Source organism: Oncorhynchus gorbuscha, linkage group LG23 (genome assembly GCF_021184085.1).
Source record: "Oncorhynchus gorbuscha isolate QuinsamMale2020 ecotype Even-year linkage group LG23, OgorEven_v1.0, whole genome shotgun sequence".
Classification (NCBI taxonomy): Eukaryota; Metazoa; Chordata; class Actinopteri; order Salmoniformes; family Salmonidae; genus Oncorhynchus; species Oncorhynchus gorbuscha.
In genome coordinates, this window is record NC_060195.1 from 18,344,700 (window position 1) to 18,366,939 (window position 22,240).

General features: G+C 42.4%; 1 protein-coding gene across 2 annotated transcripts in view; it reads right to left on the minus strand.

The window, feature by feature from the left end:
- The window catches only part of LOC124010360 (monocarboxylate transporter 8-like), a 31,758-nt gene extending 18,686 nt beyond the window's left edge, over positions 1-13,072 (minus strand). The window contains exon 1 of one of the 2 annotated variants that reach the window (XM_046322724.1): positions 12,070-13,072. In XM_046322724.1, the coding sequence (XP_046178680.1) occupies positions 12,070-12,577 (508 nt within the window). In that variant the 5' untranslated portion in view covers positions 12,578-13,072. The remainder of the gene's footprint in view (positions 1-12,069) is intronic. The other variant, XM_046322725.1, reaches the window with a different exon arrangement.
- Between the last annotated feature and the right edge of the window lie 9,168 nt (positions 13,073-22,240).

Here is a 22,240-nt window from a genome sequence, read left to right on the forward strand (position 1 = left end):
ATCTAGTATAATATTAGCATGCTGTACCCTCCTCATATAATCTGTAGAATAACAGCTGATCTAGTATAATATTAACATGCTGTTCCCTCATATAATCTGTAGAATAACAGCTGATCTAGTATAATATTAACATGCTGTACCCTCCTTATATAACCTCTAGAATAACAGCTGATCTAGTATAATATTAACATGCTGTATCCTACTCATATAACCTGCAGAATAACAGCTGATCTAGTATAATAATAACATGCTGTTCCCTCCTCATATAATCTGTAGAATAACAGCTGATCTAGTATAATATTAGCATGCTGTACCCTCCTCATATAACCTCTAGAATAACAGCTGATCTAGTATAATATTAACATGCTGTTCCCTCATATAATCTGTAGAATAACAGCTGATCTAGTATAATATTAGCATGCCGTTCCCTCCTTATATAACCTCTAGAATAACAGCTGATCTAGTATAATATTAACATGCTGTACCCTCCTTATATAACCTCTAGAATAACAGCTGATCTAGTATAATATTAACATGCTGTTCCCTCGTCATATAATCTGTAGAATAACAGCTGATCTAGTATAATATTAACATGCTGTATCCTCCTTATATAACCTGTACTGTATAATAATAACCATGTTTTTTAATGCGACTTTGAGATTCCATTTGTAATACATACACTAAAATAAATCTATTATTATTACTACTCAGCCATGGATAGAGATTCAGGCATTTATGACTATGATAATAACAACATGTTGTACTACTGTGCCCAATGGAGTTAACGTGTTCTGACTACTGCACACAGAGACATGCTTGACCCACTGGGGAATACCATCCCTGGGTCTTAAGGGCCAAAGGTAGCTTTAATGTCTCCAGTCTGTTCTGAGTCCAACAGAGTGGGGTTGCATCCCAAAAGGCACCCTAATCCCTATATATATATTATTTTGGTGACATTTGGTTTGCGTAATGGGTCAATGAACATTAGAATGTATGGTTGGGAGGACGACAACAGAAGAGAGACCTGTTCATGTGAGAACTGCCCTTGGCAGCCATTTAGTGTTTCATCTTCCCCGGCCAAAGCAGTAAGCAAACATGGCAAAATGATATTTGTCAATAAGACAGGCAATATGTTGGAACGCGGTCCAGGTTACAGTAGAATATAGATCAGATGCTAACTTGTTACAATGTAGAAAACATGGAGAACGTAGAGTTGAAGTCAGAAGTTAACATACTCTTAGGTTGGTGTCATTAAAACTCGTTTTTCAACCACTCCACAAGTTTCTTGTTAATTAACAAACTATAGTTCTGGCAAGTCAGTTAGGACATCTACTTTGTGCATGACACAAGTAATTTTTCCAACAATTGTTTACAGACAGATTATTTCACTTATAATTCACTGTATCACAATTACAGTGGGTCAGAGGTTTACATACACTAAGTTGACTGTGCCTTAAACAGCTTGGAATATTCCAGAAAATTATGTCATGGCTTTAAAAGCTTCTGATGGGCTAATTGACATCATTTGAGTTAATTGGAGGTGTACCTGTGGATGTATTTCAAGGCCTACCTTCAAACTCAGTGCCTCGTTGCTTGACATCATGGGAAAATCTAAGAAATCAGCCAAGAACTCAGAAAAATAATTGTCCTCTGGTCTAATGAAACGAAAATGGAACTGTTTGGCTATAATGAGCATCGTTATATTGGGAGGAAAAAGGGGGAGGCTTGCAAGCTGAAGAACACCATCCCAACCGTGAAGCACAGGGGGGGCAGCATCATGTTGTGGGGGTGCTTTGCTGCAGGAGGGACTGGTACACTTCACAAAATAGATGGCATCATGAGGCTGGAAAATTAGGTGGATATATTGAAGCAACATCTCAAGATATCAGTCAGGAAGTTAAAGCTTGGTCGCAAATGGGTCTTCCAAATGGACAATGACCCCAAGCATCCTTCCAAAGTTGTGGCAAAATAGCTTAAGGACAACAAGGTCAAGGTATTGGAGTGGCCACCACAAAGCCCTGAAAAAAAGTGTGTGCGGGCAAGGAGAACTACAAACCTGACTCAGTTACACCAGCTCTGTCAGGAGGAATGGGACAAAATTCACCCAATTTAAATGCTACAAAATACTATTTGAGTGTATCTAAACTTCTGACCCACTGGGAATGTGATGAAAGAAATAAAAGCTGAAATAAATCATTATCTCTACTATTATTCTGACATTTCACATTCTTAAAATAAAGAGGTGATCCTAACTGACCTAAAACAGGGATTTTTTACTAGGATTAAATTTCAGGAATTGTGAAAAACTGAGTTTAAATGTAGTTGGCTAAGGTATATGTACTGTACCAGTAAATCATTGTAGGGTTTTTCTCACTCTCCTTCCCTCCTCTCAGGCCCCAGACTGCATGGTGGTTCCTCAGATGCCAGGGGGAGACTGTTAGCTATTTAAAGAGACAGTGACCACACTTATTGTGTGAGCGCACTATTCTCCCTGTAATCTCCCTAACATGTGAAATCAACACTTTTTCACATTAAATTACTTCACCAATCACTGCGGATAGAGCAGGCAAGATAGTTGTTTACATACATGATGGACAAACAAATGGGGAGAGAGCAAGAAAGGGTTGAGGAAGAGGCTTGAAGTGCTGGGAATCTTGTTATGACCTGCATCATCAGAATTAGGTCCACAGAATTACAACGTCAGCACAGTAGCCTACAGTACCGTCAGTACAGCAGCCTAGGGTAACTTCAGTACAGCAGCCTAGGGTAACTTCAGTACAGCAGCTTAGGGTAACTTCAGTACAGCAGCCTACGGCAACGCCAGTACAGCAGCCTACCATAACGTCAGTACAGTAGCCCGTGGTAACGTCAGTATGGTAACGTCAGTACAGTAGCCTATGGTAATGTCAGCACGGGAACGTCAGTACAGTAGCTATGGTAACGGCAGCATGGGAACGTCAGTAGAGTAGCTATGGTAACGTCAGTACAGTAGCTATGGTAACGGCAGCATGGGAACGTCAGTAGAGTAGCTATGGTAACGTCAGTATGGTAGCCTACGGTAACATCAGTACAGTAGCCTACGGTAACGTCAGTATGGTAACGTCAGTACAGTAGCCTATGGTAACGTCAGTATGGTAATGTCAGTACAGTAGCCTATGGTAACGTCAGTATGGTAACGTCAGTACAGTAGCCTATGGTAACGTCAGTATGGTAACGTCAACACAGTAGCCTATGGTAACGTCAGTATGGTAACGTCAGTATGGTAATGTCAGTACAGTAGCCTATGGTAACGTCAGTATGGTAATGTCAGTACAGTAGCCTATGGTAACGTCAGTATGGTAACGTCAGTACAGTAGCCTATGGTAACGTCAGTATGGTAACGTCAACACAGTAGCCTATGGTAATGTCAGTATGGTAATGTCAGTACAGTAGCCTATGGTAACGTCAGTATGGTAACGTCAGTATGGTAACGTCAGTACAGTAGCCTATGGTAACGTCAGTATGGTAACGTCAGTATGGTAACGTCAGTACAGTAGCCTATGGTAACGTCAGTATGGTAACGTCAGTACAGTAGCCTATGGTAACGTCAGTATGGTAACATCAGTACAGTAGCCTATGGTAACGTCAGTATGGTAACGTCAGTACAGTAGCCTATGGTAATGTCAGTATGGTAACGTCAGTATGGTAACGTCAGTATGGTAACGTCAGTACAGTAGCCTATGGTAACGTCAGTACAGTAGCCTATGGTAACGTCAGTATGGTAACGTCAGTATGGTAACGTCAGTATGGTAACGTCAGTACAGTAGCCTATGGTAACGTCAGTATGGTAACGTCAGTACAGTTGCCTATGGTAATGTCAGTATGGTAACGTCAGTATGGTAACGTCAGTATGGTAACGTCAGTATGGTAACGTCAGTACAGTAGCCTATGGTAACGTCAGTATGGTAACGTCAGTACAGTAGCCTATGGTAACGTCAATATGGTAACGTCAGTACAGTAGCCTATGGTAACGTCAGTATGGTAACGTCAGTACAGTAGCCTATGGTAACGTCAGTATGGTAATGTCAGTACAGTAGCCTATGGTAACGTCAGTATGGTAACGTCAGTACAGTAGCCTATGGTAATGTCAGTATGGTAACGTCAGTATGGTAACGTCAGTATGGTAACGTCAGTATGGTAACGTCAGTACAGTAGCCTATGGTAACGTCAGTACAGTAGCCTATGGTAATGTCAGTACAGTAGCCTATGGTAACGTCAGTACAGATGCCTATGGTAACGTCAGTATGGTAACATCAGTACAGTAGCCTATGGTAACGTCAGTATGGTAACGTCAACACAGTATCCTACGGTAACGTCAATAGAGTAGCCTACGGTAACGTCAGTATGTTAACGTCAGTACAGTTGCCTATGGTAACGTCAGTATGGTAACGTCAACACAGTAGCCTACGGTAACGTCAATAGAGTAGCCTACGGTAACGTCAATACAGTAGCCTATGGTAACGTCAGTATGGTAACGTCAGTACAGTTGCCTATGGTAACATTAGTATGGTAATGTCAGTACAGTTGCCTATGGTAATGTCAGTACAGTTGCCTATGGTAACATCAGTATGGTAACGTCAGTACAGTTGCCTATGGTAACGTCAGTATGGTAATGTCAATACAGTAGCCTAAGGTAACGTCAATACAGTAGCCTATGGTAACGTCAGTATGGTAACGTCAGTACAGTTGCCTATGGTAACGTCAGTACAGTTGCCTATGGTAACATCAGTATGGTAATGTCAGTACAGTTGCCTATGGTAATGTCAGTACAGTTGCCTATGGTAACATGAGTATGGTAATGTCAGTAAAGTTGCCTATGGTAACGTCAGTAAGGTAATGTCAGTATGATAACGTCAGTACAGTTGCCTATGGTAACGTCAGCATGGTAATGTCAGTATGGTAACGTCAGTACAGTTGCCTATGGTAATGTCAGTACAGTTGCCTATGGTAACGTCAGTACAGTTGCCTATGGTAACATCAGTATGGTAATGTCAGTACAGTTGCCTATGGTAATGTCAGTACAGTTGCCATTGGTAATGTCAGTACAGTTGCCTTTGGTAACGTCAGTACAGTTGCCTATGGTAACATCAGTATGGTAATGTCAGTACAGTTGCCTATGGTAATGTCAGTACAGTTGCCTATGGTAATGTCAGTACAGTTGCCTATGGTAACGTCAGTACAGTTGCCTATGGTAACATCAGTATGGTAATGTCAGTAAAGTTGCCTATGGTAACGTCAGTAAGGTAATGTCAGTATGATAACGTCAGTACAGTTGCCTATGGTAACTTCAGCATGGTAATGTCAGTATGGTAACGTCAGTACAGTTGCCTATGGTACGGTCAGTACAGTTGCCTATGGTAACGTCAGTATGGTAATGTCAGTATGGTAACGTCAGTACAGTTGCCTATGGTAATGTCAGTACAGTTGCCTATGGTAATGTCAGTATGGTAACGTCAGTATGGTAATGTCAGTATGGTAACGTCAGTATGGTAACGTCAGTACAGTAGCCTATGGTAACGTCAGTACAGTAGCCTATGGTAACGTCAGTATGGGAACGTTAGTACAGTAGCCTATGGTAACGTCAGTATGGGAACATTAGTACAGTAGCCTATGGTAACGTCAGAATGGTAATGTAAGTACAGTAGCCTATGGTAACGTCAGTATAGAAGCCTATGGTAATGTCAGTACAGTTGCCTATGGTAACGTCAGTATGGTAATGTCAGTATGGTAACGTCAGTATGGTAACGTCAGTACAGTAGCCTATGGTAACGTCAGTACAGTAGCCTATGGTAACGTCAGTACAGTAGCCTATGGTAACGTCAGTACAGTAGCCTACAGTAACATCAGTACAGTAGCCTATGGTAACATCAGTATGGGAACGTCAGTACAGTAGCCTACGGTAACGTCAGTACAGTAGCCTATGGTAACGTCAGTATGGTAACGTCAGTACAGTAGCCTATGGTAACGTCAGTATGGTAATGTCAATACAGTAGCCTATGGTAACGTCAGTATGGTAACGTCAGTACAGTTGCCTATGGTAATGTCAGTATGGTAATGTCAATACAGTAGCCTACGGTAACGTCAATAGAGTAGCCTACGGTAACGTCAATACAGTAGCCTATGGTAACGTCAGTATGGTAACGTCAGTACAGTTGCCTATGGTAACGTCAGTATGGTAACGTCAATACAGTTGCCTATGGTAACGTCAGTATGGTAATGTCAATACAGTAGCCTACGGTAACGTCAATAGAGTAGCCTACGGTAACGTCAATACAGTAGCCTATGGTAACGTCAGTATGGTAACGTCAGTACAGTTGCCTATGGTAACGTCAGTATGGTAACGTCAGTACAGTTGCCTATGGTAACGTCAGTATGGTAATGTCAGTATGGTAATGTCAGTATGGTAACGTCAGTACAGTTGCCTATGGTAATGTCAGTACAGTTGCCTATGGTAACGTCAGTATGGTAATGTCAGTATGGTAACGTCAGTACAGTTGCCTATGGTAATGTCAGTATGGGAACATTAGTACAGTAGCCTATGGTAACGTCAGTACAGTAGCCTATGGTAACGTCAGTATGGTAACGTCAGTACAGTTGCCTATGGTAATGTCAGTATGGTAATGTCAATACAGTAGCCTACGGTAACGTCAATAGAGTAGCCTACGGTAACGTCAATACAGTAGCCTATGGTAACGTCAGTATGGTAACGTCAGTACAGTAGCCTATGGTAACGTCAGTATGGGAACGTTAGTAGAGTAGCCTATGGTAACGTCAGAATGGTAATGTAAGTACAGTAGCCTATGGTAACGTCAGTATAGAAGCCTATGGTAATGTCAGTACAGTTGCCTATGGTAACGTCAGTATGGTAATGTCAGTATGGTAACATCAGTATGGTAACGTCAGTACAGTAGCCTATGGTAACGTCAGTACAGTAGCCTATGGTAACGTCAGTACAGTAGCCTATGGTAACGTCAGTACAGTAGCCTACAGTAACATCAGTACAGTAGCCTATGGTAACATCAGTATGGGAACGTCAGTACAGTAGCCTACGGTAACGTCAGTACAGTAGCCTATGGTAACGTCAGTATGGTAACGTCAGTACAGTAGCCTATGGTAACGTCAGTATGGTAATGTCAATACAGTAGCCTATGGTAACGTCAGTATGGTAACGTCAGTACAGTTGCCTATGGTAATGTCAGTATGGTAATGTCAATACAGTAGCCTACGGTAACGTCAATAGAGTAGCCTACGGTAACGTCAATACAGTAGCCTATGGTAACGTCAGTATGGTAACGTCAGTACAGTTGCCTATGGTAACGTCAGTATGGTAACGTCAATACAGTTGCCTATGGTAACGTCAGTATGGTAATGTTAATACAGTAGCCTACGGTAACGTCAATAGAGTAGCCTACGGTAACGTCAATACAGTAGCCTATGGTAACGTCAGTATGGTAACGTCAGTACAGTTGCCTATGGTAACGTCAGTATGGTAACGTCAGTACAGTTGCCTATGGTAACGTCAGTATGGTAATGTCAGTATGGTAATGTCAGTATGGTAACGTCAGTACAGTTGCCTATGGTAATGTCAGTACAGTTGCCTATGGTAACGTCAGTATGGTAATGTCAGTATGGTAACGTCAGTACAGTTGCCTATGGTAATGTCAGTATGGGAACATTAGTACAGTAGCCTATGGTAACGTCAGTACAGTAGCCTATGGTAACGTCAGTATGGGAACGTTAGTAGAGTAGCCTATGGTAATGTCAGTACAGTTGCCTATGGTAATGTCAGTACAGTTGCCTATGGTAACGTCAGTACAGTTGCCTATGGTAATGTCAGTACAGTTGCCTATGGTAATGTCAGTATGGTAATGTCAGTATGGTAATGTCAGTATGGTAATGTCAGTATGGTAACGTCAGTACAGTTGCCTATGGTAATGTCAGTACAGTTGCCTATGGTAACGTCAGTATGGTAATGTCAGTATGGTAACGTCAGTACAGTTGCCTATGGTAATGTCAGTACAGTTGCCTATGGTAACGTCAGTATGGTAATGTCAGTATGGGAACATTAGTACAGTAGCCTATGGTAACGTCAGTACAGTAGCCTATGGTAACGTCAGAATGGTAATGTAAGTACAGTAGCCTATGGTAACGTCAGTATAGAAGCCTATGGTAATGTCAGTACAGTTGCCTATGGTAACGTCAGTATGGTAATGTCAGTATGGTAACGTCAGTATGGTAACGTCAGTACAGTAGCCTATGGTAACGTCAGTATGGTAACGTCAGTACAGTAGCCTATGGTAACGTCAGTATGGTAACGTCAGTACAGTTGCCTATGGTAACGTCAGTATGGTAATGTCAGTATGGTAACGTCAGTACGGTAACGTCAGTACAATAGCCTATGGTAACGTCAGTACAGTAGCCTACAGTAACATCAGTACAGTAGCCTATGGTAACATCAGTATGGGAACGGCAGTACAGTAGCCTACGGTAACATCAGTACAGTAGCCTACGGTAACGTCAGTATGGTAACGTCAGTATGTTAACGTCAGTACAGTTCCCTATGGTAACGTCAGTATGGTAATGTCAATACAGTAGCCTACGGTAACATCAGTACAGTAGCCTATGGTAACGTCAGTATGTTAACGTCAGTACAGTTGCCTATGGTAACGTCAGTATGGTAATGTCAATACAGTAGCCTACGGTAACGTCAATAGAGTAGCCTACGGTAACGTCAATACAGTAGCCTATGGTAACGTCAGTATGTTAACGTCAACACAGTAGCCTATGGTAACGTCAGTATGGTAATGTCAGTATGGTAACGTCAGTACAGTTGCCTATGGCAATGTCAGTACAGTTGCCTATGGTAACGTCAGTATGGTAATGTCAGTATGGTAACGTCAGTACAGTTGCCTATGGTAATGTCAGTACAGTTGCCTATGGTAACGTCAGTATGGTAATGTCAGTATGATATCGTCAGTACAGTTGCCTATGGTAATGTCAGTACAGTTGCCTATGGTAATGTCAGTATGGTAACGTCAGTACAGATGCCTATGGTAATGTCAGTATGGTAACATCAGTATGGTAATGTCAGTAGAGTAGACAATGGTAATGTCAGTACAGTAGACAATGGTAATGTCAGTACAGTAGACAATGGTAATGTCAGTATGGTAACATCAGTACATTAGCTATGTTAACATCAGTAGGCTATAGTAAAGTCAGTATGGGAACGTTAGTACAGTAGCCTATGGTAACGTCAGTATGGGAACGTTAGTACAGTAGCCTATGGTAACGTCAGTACAGTAGCCTATGGTAACGTCAGTACAATAGCTATGGTAACGTCAGTTAAGTAGCCTACGGCAACGTCAGTATGGTAATGTCAGTACAGTAGCCTACGGCAACGTCAGTATGGTAATGTCAGTACAGTAGCCTATGGTAACGGCAGTATGGTAATGTCAGTACAGTAGCCTACGGCAACGTCAGTATGGTAATGTCAGTACAGTAGCCTATGGTAACGGCAGTATGGTAATGTCAGTACAGTAGCCTGTTAATGTCAGAACAGTAGAATATTGTAATGTCAGTATGGTAACGTCAGTACAGTAGCCTACGGTAACATCAGTACAGTAGCCTATGGTAACGTCAGTACAGTAGCCTACGGTAACGTCAGTACAGTAGCCTACGGTAACGTCAGTACAGTAGCCTGCGGTAACGTCAGTACAATAGCCTATTGTATTGTCAGTAAAGTCCACGGCCACTAGGAGCACCGCCTCTGGGTGAGTGTTTTCTTGTTTGCTTATGGCGGAATACAGCTCATTGAGTGCGGTCTTAGTGCCAGCCTCAGTCTGTGGTTGTATGTAGACAGCTATGAAAAATACAGATGAAAACTATAGGTAGATTGTGTGGTCTACAGCTTATCATGAGATACTCTACCTCAGGCGAAACTTTGAGACTTTCTTAGATATTGTGCACCAGCTGTTATTTACAACAATACATAGTCCGCCGTCCCTTGTCTTACCAGACGCCACTGTTCTATTCTGCTGATACAGTATATAACCAACTGTATGTTGATAATGTCGTCGTTCAGCCACGACTCCGTGAAGCACAAGATATTACAGTTTTGAATGTTCCTTCGGTCATCAATTTTATTTTCCAAAGATTTTCTAGCAGAATGGAAGTGGGGGTTTGTTTGATTTGATCGCCTATGAATTCTCAGAAGGCAGCCCGCCCTCCTGCCTCTTTTTCTCAGCCTTCTCTTCACCCAAATGATGTGGCTCTGGGCCTGTTCCTGGGAAAACAGTATGTCATTCACGTCGGCCTTGTCGAACTCGTTAAAGGAAAAATGGATTCTTCCAGATCGTGGAGAGTAATCGCAGCTCTGATGTCCAGAGGTTATTTTCGGTCATAAGAGACGGTCGCAGCAACATTATATACAAAATAAGTTTAAAAAAATAAGATACAAACAATGCAAAGAACCCAACACACAATTGGATAGGAACAGGTAAAACATCAGCCTTCTTCTCCAGCGCCATCTTGGCAATGGGCATTGATTTCACAGAGTTCGCATCAATGTCAATTCTACTTTATGTCTCACTCTGAAGAGGTATTAGGAGTGGGTACTGGCCTAGGCACTGCACTTAGGGTGGGCTCAGCTGAGAAATGTGATTCTGTGCCAGGCAGTCTATAAGCCCCTTCTGCACCGAAGTTTGCCGGGGCGAGCTAGTCTTGCTTAGGGATCTGACTGCAGCTCACCAATCTAATCCCTTTTGATATGATAACAGTGGACACCTTTTTCAAGATTAGAAATCAGGATCCTGGATGGACCCAAACATTAAAAAGTTTTAACGAAGGAAAAAATGAGAGGGAGAGGTCTTGACAATTGTCATCAGATTACACAGGGGTTGTTGTTTTGGGAACGAGGAAAGGACTCTCCAGTGGATAATGACCTAAAAGTTTCAGTTGAAAACCTGTGCATGTGTACACTTCCATTCCAATAATGTATACGGAGTTAACAATGAACCTAGGCCTACATCAAACCCATTCTGAGAACTGAGAGTGTTAGAGAGAAGACAATTGGATTTCTTTATAGCCACAAACATGTTTCATCCTAACAATTTAAGTGGTTGAGACAACTCAAGGTGTCATGGTGGCTACTAAACTGATGAACTCCAACTGAGCTGCAGCTCAATGATAACTGAGCCGTGGACAGACTATAGCCTCACCTATCCCAAAATGTCTGTCCTTCCTCCCTCCCTCCTCACCCATTGTGAATCATTTATAGAAAAACAAACTAACTGCACATCCCTGGCATGCATCAGGGCCTGTATACACTAAGAGTTGTTCCTCATACTGTAGATCATAATGCATTAGATCACATGGACAGGATGGGAACTGATCCTTGATCAGCATGCCTACTCTGAGATGCTTTGTGAGTACATACGGCCCTGGTGTAGTGAGGCAAAAGAGCTGTATGTGTGTGTTATGGGGAAAAAAAGCCTATTAAGCTCTAAACAGGTTAGAGGTGAATATGGAGGACACAATACAACAGGGGGCTTTGGTAAAACTGACAGGCAACCAGAGGGCTTCTTTTAGTGACACACACTTGCGACTTTGTCAGGTGGAAAATACATTAACAATATGAGGAGAACATAAGGACAACAACATGAGAACAGTATGTTATCCAGAGATATGACAGAATTAGAGCCGTGATCAGAAAGTTAATTCAAGGAAACTCTGGTGCTATATGGCCTAGGTATAGTCTATATATTAACTTGACGTCTTCAAACAGATGATAATGATGATGAGACTGAAGTAGTCACCTAAATTCTCATCACAAGCAAAAATGGCTTGGGGGTAGAAGCTGCAAAGATGGATATGATCAATAATGACATTTTTTATTTTATGTTTTACTTCAATATCGTCTTGAGACAATGCTGAGCATGCTTCTGGTTCTGGCTATGTTTATTTTACCTTCAACAGTAATTCATCATCAGTAGGCTCATTTTAACAGGTGCAACAGTCACAGGACAGACTCACCTACTTTAAACTGCGACGTTTTGTCATTGGGGTCTGCGTGGTCTTCCACCAGCATCATGTGGAGGATACCGAAAGAGTTCTGTATCCCGAAAATGGATCCATTACACCAGGTAGCAGCGAAAACAACTAACCAGCCGAACCCGCCCTCGGGTGGGACGAACCCGGGGCTCTGCCCTGGTGCCGAGGACTGAGACTGGGAATTCGGGGACACGCCGGGTTTACTATCGAGACATCCAGCCTCTATTAGCTGGATAGTGCTGTCCTCGTGTGGGATCTGGCATTCGCCATCTCCCAGGTCCTGTCCCTGGTCCTCCTGTGCGTGCTGATTCTCCTGGTCTTGGGGAGAACCACCGTTGTGCGCCATTTCAGAGTCTGCAGTAGCCTCATCACAGTGTTCGGTCGGCGGCTCGCCACTCAATGCTTCCTCCTTGGTCTGATTGTCTCCTATCCCATTGATCCTCCCCTCATCCTGTCTAGTATAGGGGTTACTGTTGTGTTCTGGCTGCATCGCTCATGCATCAGATGGCGACAGTAGCCTACTGATTGACAAGGATTGTCTATAATAAAAACGAAGTCGGTTTCTTTCTGCTCTGCTCTTCCAAGAATAGTAGACAAAGTGAAGTCACTGCACCAATAGCAGTATCCGAACTGTCGCTATAAAATCGATTGTATGGTGAAAGGACAGGCACGTATTATTTATCATGGTATCAGATGTCCCCGTAGCCTATTTCTAGGGGAAATTATGACGCCAGAAAATATTTAACTTGCTTTCCTGCTCCGTGCAAAATGTAAATCAACCTAGGAAAACGTCTGCTGCTCGCCAATCTCGTGCTCCGGAGTGCACGGAGTCTCTACTCTACATCGTGTAGCCTAATCTGTAAATAAATGAGTTTCGGCTCCTCCTCTTTCATTTGTTTAATTTTACATTGGAATATGTGGATCTATCGGCCGGGGGCTTTCAGGATCACGGTGTCAACACAGAAAGCAACCTTCATTCAACAAATTTGCCCCCGCCTCCACGTCCTCGTCACCAATGGCCGAGTTTAACGGGTTTAACATTCCTGCAGTGTGAGATTACGAAAATACTCGAATGTCGCCCCCACGCATTCTGCTGTCTCTGACAAACACTACTCAAACTACTTTGGAAAGCGCCGCCGCAGCTCAGTGAATGACGTTGATGGAGTGAGTTTACAATTGTAGAAGACTACAGTTTATTCAGCAGGATGTTGTATCTATACCTTATGTCATGCCTTATTGGAATGGATTTATTGATAATATCTGTTGGAAAAAAGTTTGGATGTTGCCACAAACATACCTACTTGTTAACAAAATTAAGGAAGTTTCCTTTAAAATTATTCATAAATATTATCCTGCCAACCACTATATGAAGAAGTTTAAGGAAAACATCAACTCAAATTGCTCCTTTTGTAATGACCACCCAGAGACAGTTGTACATCTTTTTTGGCATTGTATGCATGTAAGAAAACTGTGGCAAGAGATCAGTAGGTTTATAATTGAACACATTTATGAAGATTTTACACTATTGTGGAGAGATGTACTGTTTGGATTCTTTACATACAATAGAAATAAGCGGAATCATTTTTATGTAATTAATTTCATTATTCTTTTGTCCAAATTTCATATACACAAATGTAAATTTACAAACAGAAAACCACATTTTCGTATCCTACAAAAAATAAATTGAACTGTATTTTAAGACGGTTAAATGTTCTACTAATAAAAAAGCTGTTAGAATTGTAAGTATATGCATGTCCCTTAAGGTCCTTGTGTAATTGTAATTTGATATTGTACCCCCTAGCTCGATTGTCCATTGTTTGTAATCTATGTATGCTTGTGTTCCCTCATGTGCTTTATGTATTGATTTGTTGTTAATAAAAATATATTAAAAATAAAAAATAAAATAAAAAAAGACTACAGTTTATCGCGGAAAAGTGTCAATGTAACAATTTCTCGGCGCAACTTTGTATCCGGTGTATAGCAGCTGATTTAATTTCACTACATGTTACAACCTTCTATTTTATCAGCAAATATGCACAGTTTACATCCCATACATCGGCGTTTTAGACCAGGATAAATAGCGTTTAGACGTTATTTACATCTAATGGTGAAGAACTGAGGCTTGAAAAGCAAGCTTCTATATTTGCATTCACACAGGCAGTCCCTGTTCAACTTTTTTGACGTAATGGTTAATGTGTGGGTTTGATATTAGGATTTGGGTTCGAAACCCGGTCGGGTTGTTATCATTGACTCTACTCCTTAAAGGGGTCAATCAGCAGTTTTTATAAGTACCCAATATTCTTCAACAATATAATTTAAATGCCTAATGAGTTTAGTTCATACCCCACCAGAACCCCAAATATAAGTTTGTAAGGTAAATGTAAAAAAAAAATATATATATATATATATAGCCTCAAAACACGGTTAAAATTAAACTATAATTTTGATATCATCGTCTTTGCATCCACAACTCTATGAATTTAAGAGGTTACATTCCTCCAGGCCCATCTCTCAGCTTTTTACCAAAGCAGGTGCGGGGAGTATGCTGTTTTATTGTTTATATTCTAGGCAAGAACAAATTCCTATTTTCAATGACGGCCTAGGAACAATTGGTCAACTGCCTGTTCAGGGGCAGAACGACCTTGTCAGCTCAGGGGTTTGAACTTGCAACCTTCCGGTTACTAGTCCACTGCTCTAACCACTAGGCTACCCTGCCCTTGCCACCCTAAACTTCCCTAAATTACACATTTTTATCTACCACTTCCGAGTCCATTGGAGAGGATCAGTTTGAGCTAAATTAGGTATAGAATCACTGGTCTACAAATAGTTTCCCCTGCCAAACAATCGGCTTTGTGCAATTAAGATTAGTAGAGGAAGCCTCCCCACCGAACACACAACCAGACAATGATGGATTTCCTAGGATTTTCTACCTGCAGCAAACCTAGTGGATAATGGTGAAAACACTGGTATAAAAATAAAACAAATAACCAACCAAAACAACTGGCCCTATTCATAGACTACAGCTGTGATCATATACAACTGGCCCTATTCATAGACTACAGCTGTGATCATGTACAACTGGCCCTATTCATATACTACAGCTGTGATCATATACAACTGGCCCTAGTCATATACTACAGCTGTGATCATATACAACTGGCCCTAGTCATATACTACAGCTGTGATCATATACAACTGGCCCTAGTCATATACTACAGCTGTGATCATATACAACTGGCCCTAGTCATATACTACAGCTGTGATCATATACAACTGGCCCTAGTCATATACTACAGCTGTGATCATATACAACTTGCCCTATTCATATACTACAGCTGTGATCATATACAACTGGTCCTAGTCATAGACTACAGCTGTGATCATATACAACTGGCCCTATTCATATACTACAGCTGTGATCATATACAACTGGCCCTATTCATATACTACAGCTGTGATCATATACAACTGGCCCTATTCATATACTACAGCTGTGATCATATACAACTGGTCCTAGTCATAGACTACAGCTGTGATCATGTACAACTGGCCCTATTCATATACTACAGCTGTGATCATGTACAACTGGCCCTATTCATATACTACAGCTGTGATCATATACAACTGGTCCTAGTCATAGACTACAGCTGTGATCATGTACAACTGGCCCTATTCATATACTACAGCTGTGATCATGTACAACTGGTCCTATTCATATACTACAGCTGTGATCATGTACAACTGGTCCTAGTCATAGACTACAGCTGTGATCATATACAACTGGCCCTATTCATATACTACAGCTGTGATCATATACAACTGGCCCTATTCATATACTACAGCTGTGATCATATACAACTGGTCCTATTCATATACTACAGCTGTGATCATATACAACTGGTCCTAGTCATAGACTACAGCTGTGATCATATACAACTGGCCCTATTCATATACTACAGCTGTGATCATATACAACTGGCCCTATTCATATACTACAGCTGTGATCATATACAACTGGCCCTATTCATATACTACAGCTGTGATCATATACAACTGGTCCTAGTCATAGACTACAGCTGTGATCATGTACAACTGGCCCTATTCATATACTACAGCTGTGATCATGTACAACTGGCCCTATTCATATACTACAGCTGTGATCATATACAACTGGTCCTAGTCATAGACTACAGCTGTGATCATGTACAACTGGCCCTATTCATATACTACAGCTGTGATCATGTACAACTGGTCCTATTCATATACTACAGCTGTGATCATGTACAACTGGTCCTATTCATATACTACAGCTGTGATCATATACAACTGGCCCTAGTCATAGACTACAGCTGTGATCATGTACAACTGGCCCTAGTCATAGACTATAGCTGTGATCATGTACAACTGGCCCTAGTCATAGACTATAGCTGTGATGTACAACTGGCCCTAGTCATAGACTATAGCTGTGATCATGTACAACTGGCCCTAGTCATAGACTATAGCTGTGATCATGTACAACTGGCCCTAGTCATAGACTATAGCTGTGATCGTGTACAACTGGCCCTAGTCATAGACTACAGCTGTGATCGTGTACAACTGGCCCTAGTCATAGACTATAGCTGTGATCATGTACAACTGGCCCTAGTCATAGACTATAGCTGTGATCATGTACAACTGGCCCTAGTCATATACTATAGCTGTGATCATATACAACTGGCCCTAGTCATAGACTATAGCTGTGATCATGTACAACTGGTCCTAGTCATAGACTATAGCTGTGATCATGTACAACTGGTCCTAGTCATAGACTACAGCTGTGATCATGTACAACTGGTCCTAGTCATAGACTATAGCTGTGATCATGTACAACTGGTCCTAGTCATAGACTACAGCTGTGATCATGTACAACTGGTCCTAGTCATAGACTACAGCTGTGATCATGTACAACTGGCCCTAGTCATAGACTACAGCTGTGATCATGTACAACTGGCCCTAGTCATAGACTACAGCTGTGATCATGTACAACTGGCCCTAGTCATAGACTACAGCTGTGATCATGTACAACTGGCCCTAATCATTGACCACAGCTGTGATTGTGTGCAATAGTTAACTTTCACCATTGGATGGGGCCAATATGCCACAGTTGACACACAGGATGTGTTTAGTTGACAGTGTGGTTAGGATTGATTGACCAATCTCATGTTGGGAGATGGAGAAACCTCTCTTTAGCCAAATTAAGATTCTTGGTTAGCTGTGATTGAATTTATGTAGGCCTAATTAGGTCAATGTCGAGGTAGAAACAAGCTAGTGTCCGACATCCATGGGTCACATTCCTATGGATGTCTTGGAAAACATCTTAAGCCAATACCCAATAACATCCTGTCTTAATTGCTTTTGAAATGAACACCTCACCTGGCCTATCTCAGTGTATAGCTAAGCACCCTTTGTCCCTTGGGGTCGATACACTGTTGGGTGGCGTTGTTTAATAATCATATATTTCATCATTAGATCACTACATTATAAGATTTATCTCTGTGGGAGCATGATCCCACTCCTTTATGAGGCCTATAAATAAATGATTGAGGAGTTCTGTTTCTAGAACTTTCCCAGCGATTCACACATGTAAGGGCTCAAAGGTCAAGGGGCCCAGGAGAAGGTTGGTCAAAGATTTCCTGTTGATTCTGGGATTCTTTAATTCCTCTGAGAGGTGGAGGCGGGTGATCCAGGCTCAAGAACACAGAGGAATGACTGGGACTGGGGGCGGGCGGGCGGGTGATCCAGGCTCAAGAACACAGAGGAATGACTGGGACTGGGGGCGGGCGGGTGGTCTCCCAGCAGAGAAAAGACAGACTTTATGTAACCATATGGGGGAATTCTGGAGGCAGACATTTAATTTCATTAAGGCTGAATGATGCAGACTGGAACTGACTGAAAGAAAGAAGGTGAGAAAGAGAGGGTGAGATGGAGAGACACAGAGAGGGTTAGTGGGAGAGAGGGTGAGATGGAGAGACACAGAGAGGGTTAGTGGGAGAGAGGGTGAGATGGAGAGACACAGAGAGGGTTAGTGGGAGAGAGGGTGAGATGGAGAGACACAGAGAGGGTTAGTGGGAGAGAGGGTGAGATGGAGAGACACAGAGAGGGTTAGTGGGAGAGAGGGTGAGATTGAGACACAGAGAGGGTTAGTGGGAGAGAGGGTGAGATGGAGAGACACAGAGAGGGTTAGTGAGAGAGAGGGTGAGATGGAGAGACACAGAGAGGGTTAGTGGGAGAGAGGGTGAGATGGAAAGACACAGAGAGGGTTAGTGGGAGAGAGGGTGAAATGGAGAGACACAGAGAGGGTTAGTGGGAGAGAGGGTGAGATGGAGAGACACAGATAGGGTTAGTGGGAGAGAGGGTGAGATGGAGAGACACAGAGAGGGTTAGTGGGCGAGAGGGAGGTTAAGAAAGAGAGGGTGAGAGAGAGCGAGGGGGGAGAGGTGCAGGTAATGTAAGTAGTGTTCAGCATGCCTGAACATGCAGCATCCAGCAGGGATGGGGTGGAGCTGGCAGAACCATTATCACACTGTTGTGACTCACATCAAGTGATTTACCCTCAGGGTTCTGAAAGCGATACAGTTTGTTCTATAGAATTCAATTAACTGGTTTATTCCCAAGCTGTACTCCATAGCTGATGTCTGTGATCCTGGTGTGGTTCGCATTGGAAGCAAGGTGTCACCCTCATACCTGTAGTCTTTGGCACACGGTGATGCACTCGGGTAGAAAACCTTCAGATAAAACAATATTTTGTGTGACACACTGAGCTCGACAGTCTCGACAGTCTCCTGACGTGACATGCATGGTTTCATCTCAGTGTGTGTGACCAGACAGAAGCTAGCATTGATTGTCCCTGACAGTCTAGACTCCCTCATTATCCACGTAAAAGTCCATTGGCAATTCATCAATGTGAAAACAAATGGAATGAATAGGTGTTTATTGTTTCTAATAATAAAGTGTTCTAGGCCTGCTGCATTAGTAGTACCAGCACTCACATACCCAGTGATCCCTGCCTATAGATATGACATGTCCCATGTTTCCATCTGGTTAGAAACAGACTAAAGTAGCAGTTAACAACAAAACAAAGAAGAGGAAACGCTGAAGGGAATGTGTGTCTGTGTGTGTTGTCAGTGTTCTTCCATTCTTGTCAGAGAAATGTCATGTCAGCATTATTTATGAGCTGTCATGTTAGCATGACTTATTATTATTTTTTATTTCACCTTTATTTAACCAGGTAGGCTAGTTGCGAACAAGTTCTCATTTACAACAGTGAGCTGGTCAAGATAAAGCAAAGCAGTGCAACACAAACAACAACACAGAGTTACACATGGAGTAAACAAACATACAGTCAATAAATAACACAATATAAAAAGTCTATGTACAGTGTGTGCAAATGAGGTAAGATAGGGGAGGTAAGGCAATAAATAGGCCATAGTGGCAAAATAATTACAGTTTAGCAATTAACTTCTTACGCATACGTAGGACAGTAGCGTCCCACCAGGCCAACATCCGGTGATATTGCAGAGAACGAAATTCAAAAATACTAAATTAAAATATTTTACATTCTTGAAAATATGTGTTATACATCAAAATAAAGCTTAACTTCTTGTTAATACAGCCAAGGTGTCAGATTTCAAAAAGGCTTTATGGCGAAAGCAAACCATACGATTATCTGAGGCCCTGCATACAAATGCATGACAAATCATATTTCAACCAGGCAGTTGCGACACGCAAGTCAGAAATAGCGATATAATATATGCCTTACCTTTGAGTGATAGATGTGCAGAAGATGAATGTGCAAGTAGAGATACTGGGGTGCAAAGGAGAATGAAAAAACAACTGAATAACAGTATGGGGATGAGGCTGTTGGATGGGCTATTTACAGATGGGATATGTACATGTGCAGTGTGAGCTGCTCTGACAACTGGTGCTTAAAGTTAGTGAGGGAGATATGAGTCTCCAGCTTCAGTGATTTTTGCAATTCGTTCCAGTCATTGGCAGCAGAAAACTGGAAGGAAAGGCGGCCAAAGGGGAATTAGCTTTGGGAGTGACCAGTGAAATATACCTGCTGGAGCTCATGCTACGGGTGGGTGCTGCTATTGTGACCAGTGACCTGAGATAAGGTGGGGCTTTACCTAGCAAAGACTTATTGATGACCTGGAGCCAGGGGGTTTGGCGACGAATATGAAGCGAGGGCCAGCCAATGAGAGCATACAGGTCGCAGTGGTGGGTAGTATATGGGGCTTTGGTGACAAAATGGCACTGTGATAGACTGCATCTAATTTGCTGAGTAGAGTGATGGAGGCTATTTTGTAAATGACATCGCTGATGTCAAGGATCGACAGGATAGTCAGTTTTACGAGGGTATGTTTGGCAGCATGAGTGAAGGATGCTTTGTTGTGAAATAGGAAGCCAATTCTAGATGTAATTTTGGATTGGAGATGCTTAATGTGTGTCTGGAAGGAGAGTCCAGACACCTAAGTATTTGTAGTTGTCCACATATTCTAAGTCAGAACCGTCCAGCGTAGTGATGCTGGACGGGTGGGCAGGTATGTGCAGCGATCGATTGAAGAGCATGCATTTAGTTTTACTTGCATTTAAGAACAGTTGTAGGCCACGGAAGGAGAGTTGTATGGCATTGAAGCTCATCTGTTGGTTAGTTAATACAGTGCCCAAAGAAGGACCAGAAGTATACAGAATGCTGTCATCTGGGTAGAGGTGGATCAGAGAATTAATAGCAGCAAGAGCGACATCATTGGTGTATACAGAGAAAATAGTCGGCCCGAGAATTTAACCCTGTGGCACCCCCATAGAGACTGCCAGAGGTCCGAACAACAGGTCCTCGAATTTGACACACTGAACTCTGTCTGAGAAGTGGTTTGTGAACCAGGCGAGGCAGTCATTTGGCAAACCAAGGCTGTTGAGTCTGCCGATAAGAATGTGGTGATTGACAGAGTCGAAAGCCTTGGCCAGGTCGATGAATACAGCTGCACAGTATTGTCTCTTATCGATGGCTGTTATGATATTATTTAGGACCTTGAGCGTGGCTGAGGTGCACCCATGACCAGCTCGGAAACCAGATTGCATAGCGGAGAAGGTACGGTGGGATTCAAAATGGTCAGTGATCTGTTTGTTAAATTGGCTTTCGAAGCCCTTAGAAAGGCAGGGTAGGATAGACATAGGTCTGTACCAGTTTAGGTCCAGAGTGTCTCCCCCTTTGAAGAGGAGGATGACCGTGGCAGCTTTCCAATCTTTCAGGATCTCAGACAATACGAAATAGAGGTTGAACAGGCTAGTAATAGGGGTTGCAACAATTTCGGTGGATAATTTTAGGAAGAAAGGGTCCAGATTGTCTAGCCCGGCTGATTTGTAGGGGTCCAGATTTTGCAGCTCTTTCAGACCATCAGCTATCTGGATTTGGGTGAAGGAGAAATGGGGGAGGCTTGGACAAGTTGCTGTGGGGGGTGCAGGGCTGTTGACAGGGTAGGGGTGGCCAGGTGGAAAGCGTGGCCAGCCATAGAAAATTAATTATTGAAATTCTCAATTATCGTGGATTTATCAGTGTTGACAGTGTTTACTAGCCTCAGTGCAGTGGGCAGCTGGGAGGAGGTGCTTTTATTCTCCATGGACTTTAGTGTCCCATACATTTTTTGAGTTTGTGCTGCAGGATGCAAATTTCTGTTTGAAAAAGCTAGCCTTTGCTTTCCTAACTGCCTGTGTATATTGGTTCCTAACTTCCCTGAAAAGTTGCATATCGCGGGGGCTATTCGATGCTAATGCAGTATGCCACAGGATGTTTTTGTGCTGGTCAAGGGCAGTCAGTTCTGGAGGGAACCAAGGGCTATATCTGTTCCTGGTTCTACATTTTTTTGAATGATGCATGCTTATTTAAGATGATGAGGAAAGCACTTTGAGGTCAATATCCTTCCAGGACACCCGGGCCAGGTTGACTAGAAAGGCCTGCTCGCTGAAGTGTTTTAGGGAGCATTTGACAGTTATGACGGGTGGTCACGGATGCAGGCAATGAGGCAGTGATCGCTGAGATCCTTGTTGAAGACAGCAGAGGTGTATTTGGAGGGAGGGTTGGTTAGGATCATATCTATGAGGGTGCCCGTGTTTA